Genomic DNA, 7,584 nt, shown 5'->3' on the forward strand with positions numbered 1-7,584 from the left:
AGGAGTCTGGGTGACTGGTGGATCAATGCCCTCTATCAAACCTGTGGGAACATATTGTTACAAAATGTCTACTTAAAGCTTTATCTATACATATTGCTGGATATATTTTCTTAAAAATAAAATATTTCAACCTATCATACTAATTAATTAGTCTTACCTTTAATAGAGAGAATTGAAAAGAGTATGATGATGACATATTTTATCATGTTTAGGTCCTGTTCCTTACAGGTGGCAGTCTTACTCAAATGCAGTCTGCACAGAAATGATAGTGGTTTATAGATAGGACATGTGGGAATAGCAAAGAAGACAGCAAGTTTCAGTTGTGGGCGTGTTATAAAGCATTCTCGCGTGTGTTGATTAGTGCTCATTATAACCATTTTACAGAATTATTACAGAAATTAAGTTAAGAAGGTTCACTTTTGAGGGAATAGATTGAGTTGGAATTTCAAACATCTGGAATATTACAGAAAACACTGGGTAAGTCCTGATAGATATTTTGTGTAGTTGCAAGGAGAGTGATATATTGTAATACATGTATATAGAGCTTAACCGACAGTCCATTAGACTAGTAGTTATTTATTATTTGCACTACAAAGCAAGTTCCTTGCTTTACTGTACATTCGACAGGTGGTTTAATTGTTCATCAAAGCCAACTGTATTATACTTTCTATGTGCTTACTGCTTGCACATATCCCAATCTTTGTTGCAATTTCACTACCCTTTCGATGTTGTGTGTGTTCTGTAATACACAATTAAAACACAACATAGTGTATGGGAGCACCATGAGTCTGCAGTTTTGGTGTAATTCTGTGTACAATTAAAGAAAAAAAGGTAACAAAAACACCAAAGGATGAGTGGGTTTGTCGTAGACCTACAATGTTCTGGATAATTGGTCATGAGTGATCAACATTATAGTTATTATTAGTGAAGTACAGAGTAGACTTTTGATGAAAATCCCTTGACAAATTCTATGCCATGATATCACTTGCCATGACTATCAATATGAGCCGCGCATTGAAATTCAGTATGAGCAAGAATTATACACTTGTTTAAAAAGAATACTGGTAACTTTTCCCCCTTGCAACTTTTGCACTTTCTCCCCTTGACTTAATCTTACAGTATGAGAGTAAGTTGTTTATACACCAGTGGAGTAGACCATGTTTTATCATGATAATGTCCCTGTCCTGGAAGTCAGAGACGGTCGACCAACAGACTCTCCAGTCAGTAGTCAGTAGTTTTATGTGGTGATATGAAGACTTTGTGTTGGGTATGACAACAGGTAGTGTACCAGCATTGTATTGAGAGAATGATATTCAGGCTTGGAATCTAATATGGTGAACACTACTTGTTTCATTCCTTCTCCTGGGAGCTGTCTGTACCAGTACATTTGGTAGAAGCTAGGTCCCTTGCTGTGACTGCATTCCAGTGTAGCGTTTTCACCCTTTTTTCCCCACAGTATGGTGGTCTGGTTGACATCACTTGCATCAGCAAGGCCTGCAGACATTACATGGTACAAGAAAAACATCTACTTGAATAATATGATTTGGAATAACATTATTTTGTGTGAACTTGTAATTAATGGTTAATGACAAGTTGGAAGATTTAATACTTCAATACTATTATTAAAAGGCACAATGAAAATACAATTAAAGTGCATGCACTGTATGTAGATGACCAGATTTGTCGACCACATAAAGCCCTGTGTTGTATATCATTCCCCTTCTTTAGCCTCAGCTTCCTGTCTCCACGATTAAAAAAAAACTACTCTTTTCTGAATAATAATAATAACAGAGTTATACAATACCTTTCATGCTAAGCAGTGTAGCACTGAAAGTGAGGACAAGAGTTAGCATGTCAAATCTTAATGCTGGATAGGCCTACTATAGGATCTTAAAATCTAAATTTAGCTAGATTGCAATATCTGGGCTATAAAACTGTGAGAAATCATCTCTAGCCTGCTTTACATTCAATTTGTAAAACCCATGCTCTTCTATGTGGCGCACGAGCGTGTCCTCAGAAAAGTTCACCTGAATGTTATAGTAAGTCAAAGCCCTGTTCCTAATCCTAGTCTATTAGCAGCTGTTTGCTGATAGACGTTAGTAGCAGGTGTGAATGCAGTCAGATCCCATGTTTCTACTGTCATACAGTATACTACTACGGTATTTTCAGCCAACCAAGCTGATTGGTCGGTGATGCTGCAATGCAGTAGGGTGGATTTGCCCACAGCCAGTAGGGTTGTGTTAATCAGGAAGATAGTTATGTTAGTATTGTTTTTATTTTTGTGAGTGCAGTACACAACATTGAAGGTAATTCCCCATATAAGCAGGCCATGGTACTGTACTGTAACTGCTTTATAGAAGCCAGAACACCTGCTTTTGGGTATTATTGCTGCAGTGGTTAGGGAGGTGGATGGGTTTTTGTAGTGAGTGGAGCAGAGTCTGTAACACTGTGCAGACTGGTAGCACAGAAATACACAGCACTGTCGTTGAACGTCAGGTTCTTAATTGTGAGATTTGAGGATTCTTTTCCGTTTCCATTAATGCTGATTTTGCCGACCACATCTTTCTCAATGGTGTCGAACTTAATATTGATGAATCCAAGTAACTTCAGTGCTCTCAGTCCATCTTGTTTGTACCAGAGAATGAGATCGTGATTTGTTATGCTGTGTGAGCAGTGAATCTCGCTGTCAACTGATTCCCCATTCTTCTTAATGATAGATGCAGGAGCTTGGACTGGAGCTTTAACTGTGTTATTAGAGCCTGTAGAAGAAACCAGATGGAACATGACATTATTACCAATTTCATGTTTTCCTGTGTTTGGCTATTTTTGTTGTTGTTTTCCTGTCTTTTTTCTCAAGCGTAGTCTACTATCAATTGTACATGATCATTTTAGGCATTCATTGTTTTACAAATGTGTTTAAAAAAAATTTTGGTCTATTGTTGTGATTAGTAGGCTGTTGCTTATGACCTTTAGATTAAAGCTTAAAATCTGGATAATATTTTTCCTCTCACCATTGATCCATTGTAGACACAGCAGGCAAATCATGAAGCGCATAAATAGCATGATTGATCTGAGATATATACAGTGAGGCAGGTAGTCTTTCAATCTTTTGGTCCTGTTACACTGTGGCTGTTGGGGAGAGCAGTTCACTGCTGTGATGAATGGACAGATCATCACAATTGAAACTTGAGGGTGTTCTTTATGGGAGCTTAACTTATTCCTCCCCTTCACGTCTATGATTTTGTGTCCCCCCTACTGGCTAAAAATGAAAGTTACTGATAGTTTTAAATTATTGTGGCTTATGCCTTTTTATGTCCTTAGCTTAACATCTCTTGAATTACTCTGTTATAAATGTTCTTGTATATTCAATACTTTGGAGCATAGTAATATTGTTAAACTTAGTCTAGTCTAATACTTTCACTGATTTATTTTTGTATTATTATGAAAGTAAATGCACAGATGCAGTGCGAGTCGTTTGTGCTAAGTTATGCACTACTCTGAATCATTGGGCTTCTTGTTTTCAGCAGAAGTAGAGCCCAATGTCAGTGCTCTGCACAAAGTGTTTGGTTAAGTGTCAAATATTGAAGTCATTTTCCATGGATATCATATCATCATTACATATCCATTCACAAGAAGCTCCAGTGCTCCCCCAGGCCTACACGTACCAGGTCAAATATTATGTTAACGTTGGTGCTGTCCTGAGAATTGTTCCCTCCACTACCATCAATCAGGTCAGGAGACTTCCTCAATGCATGACCTAAGAGGCAACATACTGTATCATTAAAACGATACCACAAATCTGGTATTTTGAGCAAATGAACCACACAACATAATAAGAATTTAGGAGTGGCCTTCAAATATGCCCTGTATGGGGCTGCTGTCATGCATTAGTTTCACCTGGTGATAGAGGTAGTAGTAGAAGGCATTGTGTAGCAAGGTTTTATGAGACTGAACAAGTGTGACTTTGAACACACCAGTGTCTTTGAAACTTTTCTCGTCTGAGTTTAACTACAACCCACCATACCAGACAACCACTTTTCTCCCAGATGGGTGAGTCCCTCCCCTCCGCCTGAGTGCATGAGTCTGGAGGGGTGGTTTTCTGTCAGGGCCCCACATGCGGAGCTTTCACTGTGTGTGACTGTGCACTGCAATAGTAAACAGCGCTGTGTGATTTGTGGGTCTTGCCGATGTTCAGATACAGAGTATGGTCTACTCTGCTTCCATTGAAGCCTGGGAGCTCTACAGTTGGTGTTATTGATTTTCCATAAGAATGCACCAACAAGTGAAAAGAGCTATGGGACACAGTACAAAAACAAAAAAAACAGTTTTCAGTACAAAGTCAGAATATGTAATTTCCTAAATACAATGAAAGCAATGTGTCTCTGTGCCACTGATACAGAGACAAAAGTTACTGTTGTTACATTATGTGCACTGGCACATAATGGTACAAGGATAACAAGAACCCACATGCAGTGTAAAGTTATAAGACATAATGCACTTTACAACTGTTAAGACTTTCATCAAGAAAACTTGTGTGAATTCAAAACATAAATACAGCACACATTATTATGCAGAATTGCAGCAAAGCATTCTTAAACAATAGAATGGGCCAATAAATGAATAAGGACGGGTACATTTACTACTACATTTGAAAGCTTATTTCCTGTACCTTCCTTTCTTTTGGTACCAGGACATCACACTCTTAGGCACGTCTGTCTGATTACAGTGAAGAACCACAGGTTTTCCCAGATGCACTAGTACTGCAGGAGTCTGCCATACCTGTTCCAGTCCTTGTCCTGTCAGTTTAAAACAATGTCAAAAACTGTAAAAGTAATTGTTTACATAAAATTAGAACTTATCTGTGATCACAGCATCAGTTATATTTAGTATTTACCGCAGTGGAACAGAAAGATGATCAACAAGGTAAGCATGAGGTTGTCTGCTGGTGGTTTCATGTAGAGCTGCTGAGCATGTCAGATCAGAATGCATGTACTAGTCTGTAGGAGCTTGCAGTGGGTAGTAACGAGTTACATTTACTCAGTTACAGTAATGTTTTGGATACATTTTTAGTTATAGTTTACAGCATACTTTTCACTTTTACTCAAGTATATTTGTGGGGGTAAAACACGTATTATTTGGCAGATTTATTACTGTGTATCGTTTTATTTAAAGTGATATGGTTTAGGCCATATTTTAATTTGCACATGGCTATTTTATATTTTTCTTATTTCTATTGGACAAGCATTTATAATTGTATAGTTTAGACATTCCAATGATGCTCTTATTCATAAGCAATAAATCAGATCTTATGAAGTAACTCAATACTTGACTATAGTCTTTTCACTAGATACTTTGCTACTCTTAGTGAAGTAATTATTTGGATAACTAATTTTACTTCTACTTGAATCATTATTTTAAAGTAACAATCATTTAATTTGAGTACAGTTTTTGGCTTCTCTACCCACCTCTGGAGCTCTCATAAGGCTGTGAGGCATGACGATGAAGGAAATCATTTGTGCTCAAATAATCAGAGGTGTACCTTAACCCTAACCAGAATAAACAGGTTTTTCTTTGTCAGAATAAACAGGTTTTTTAACAGACAGTGTTGCACTTGTTCATTCATGTGGTCATATATAACAATGTAAATGACAAGGTTTTAATACATTCTTTCAATTTTTAAATCACAAGTTTCTTAACATACAACACATGAATTATGCATAATGTATTGTATGTTTAGTCAGTGTGCAGATGGTGGGGGGGGCTCAATTCTGTACTCACAGACAACATAAGTGGCTATTAATGGACACATTGGCTGTCCAAGATGAAATCTGTGACTTTTATTGTACAAGATGGTCTCAAACCACTAACAGCTGTACAGTATAATTTGATCTGCTCACTGTATGGATGCCCAAAGCTCTTCACCTTCTCACATACTGTACATTGCAATACAGTAGATGGCAGTGTTTTAAAGCTTTTGGAGGTGAATGTGTATGTTACTGTGTGCATACCCAGTGCACTGGTGTGTGTGTGTGTGTGTGTGTGTGTGTGTGTGTGTGTGTGTGTGTGTGTGTGTGTGTGTGTGTGTGTGTGTGTGTGTGTGTGTGTGTGTGTGTGTGTGTGTGTGTGTGTGTGTGTGTGTGTGTGTGTGTGTGTGTGTGTGTGTGTGTGTGCATGTACGTGCGAGTGCATGTGCCTGGATGCATTTTTGCATACAAAGTGTGGATTCGAGGAAAGGAGGTATGTGTTTCAGTGTGCGAGTTCATGCCTGTATCTGTGTGCACAGTCACAGATGGTCTCTAATTGTTCAGTTTGTGCGAGGTATGTCTACATCGCAGCCTCAATGCCTGATGCTGTCTGTGAGGTCAGATATAATCCATAAGCACGTGCCCTTCTGTCCCAATTTACCAGCGCGTGACAAGAGCATACAGTATCTGCATGCAGTTGTCATGAGCCAGTGAGGAATCTCATCACAAATGACATTTAACATGTACAAGTTTTCATTATCAGTGACAATGTTAAAAGATCTTTGAAAATATTCAAGTTATTTTTACTCGTCTGTTTTATTGGATCAGTAAAATCTCTTTTGTGCGTTTTGTTCAGTTTGCTCATTTGAGATTTCACTGTGAAATCTCCCACCTTTTCTCATAACTCTGTCAGTTGTCTGGTTGTGAACACAATAAACATTTGATCTACGTTTTGTTATTAAGACGTCACTGTTCAATGACTTATTAGCTATGTTCCCTCAGAGAATAATTCCCTTCTCCGATTAAATGTGTTTAGTGAAAATCTAAATGGAGAGCAAATAATAATGTATCAACAATAGGCCTATTCACCATGAAAAATGTCAAATAATGATTAAAGAAGAAGAGGGAAAAAAAGGAAATCTAGCATAAGTGACTAGCTCTCAAAAATAGAGGTTTTCCATTTATGGTTGATGTACACCCCCTAGTGCTTTGAACCCAAAACATCACTCTAAACTCTGTTGCACTCCTATCCCGTCCCTGGTTCTCTTGCAAGCACAATAAATCACAGAGCTCATATCATCTATGATGTAATCATACTGGATCAAATATTTCTTCACATATTTCCTGGTTTTCACAAGGGTCTTATAAATGTACACAAATCAAACATATGCCAGTTTTTACAGACAAGCAATGATTTGGAAAGAATCAGCTTGTGGTTGGAAACCAAAATCCAGAGGGTATGAGTATATGTGGGTGAGTCTACTTCGGTCAGGTTGCAGATAATGTCTCCCCCAGACACACAATGGATGGTCAACAATTGTAGGAAGTTCAAATGCTCTCATCCAGAACAACTTTAAATGAGTTAATATGGCTTCGCATAAAAGTAACAATGCCTTGTCAAACATACATTATCAGTGTCAAACATTTCTTAGTTTCAGAACATCAATGCTGACAAAATGAAGTGAGGCCACTTTGGCCCCATTTAAGACGATCACTGTCATAATATCACTCATGAGCACCCCAGTGTTTTGTACATTACACTATATACAGCATATCAAATTATATCCTTGGGGGAAGAGGAAGGGGGTGGGGGGTTCCGGCTCAAAAGCTGAAGGGTCAT

At 38.0% G+C, this 7,584-nt stretch overlaps 2 protein-coding genes across 4 annotated transcripts in view; both read right to left on the reverse strand.

Annotated features, from left to right (window-relative positions):
• Window positions 1–1,250, reverse strand: part of LOC311036531 (immunoglobulin lambda-1 light chain-like) — a 96,092-nt gene extending 94,842 nt beyond the window's left edge. The window contains exons 1-3 of the mRNA XM_084045266.1: window positions 1,118–1,250; window positions 158–252; window positions 1–41 (exon numbers count right to left, since the gene is read on the reverse strand). The exon at window positions 1–41 is cut by the window's left edge and continues 267 nt beyond it. Of these exons, the coding sequence (XP_083901392.1) occupies window positions 1–41; window positions 158–206 (90 nt within the window). The 5' untranslated portion in view covers window positions 207–252; window positions 1,118–1,250. The remainder of the gene's footprint in view (window positions 42–157; window positions 253–1,117) is intronic.
• LOC311036532 (M1-specific T cell receptor beta chain-like) overlaps window positions 1–4,954 on the reverse strand; it is a 100,576-nt gene extending 95,622 nt beyond the window's left edge. Inside the window, exons 1-5 of one of the 3 annotated variants that reach the window (XM_084045269.1) lie at window positions 4,895–4,954; window positions 4,670–4,796; window positions 3,666–4,292; window positions 3,012–3,152; window positions 2,457–2,759 (exon numbers count right to left, since the gene is read on the reverse strand). In XM_084045269.1, coding sequence (XP_083901395.1) covers window positions 2,457–2,759; window positions 3,012–3,063 — 355 coding nt within the window. In that variant the 5' untranslated portion in view covers window positions 3,064–3,152; window positions 3,666–4,292; window positions 4,670–4,796; window positions 4,895–4,954. Of the gene's footprint in view, window positions 1–2,456; window positions 2,760–3,011; window positions 3,403–3,665; window positions 4,293–4,669; window positions 4,797–4,894 lie in introns of those variants that run through there. The other 2 variants (XM_084045267.1, XM_084045268.1) reach the window with 2 other exon arrangements.
• Window positions 4,955–7,584: the final 2,630 nt, after the last annotated feature.

Source organism: Gymnoscopelus microlampas (assembly GCF_963454915.1).
Source record: "Gymnoscopelus microlampas genome assembly, chromosome: 20".
Lineage (NCBI taxonomy): Eukaryota > Metazoa > Chordata > Actinopteri > Myctophiformes > Myctophidae > Gymnoscopelus > Gymnoscopelus microlampas.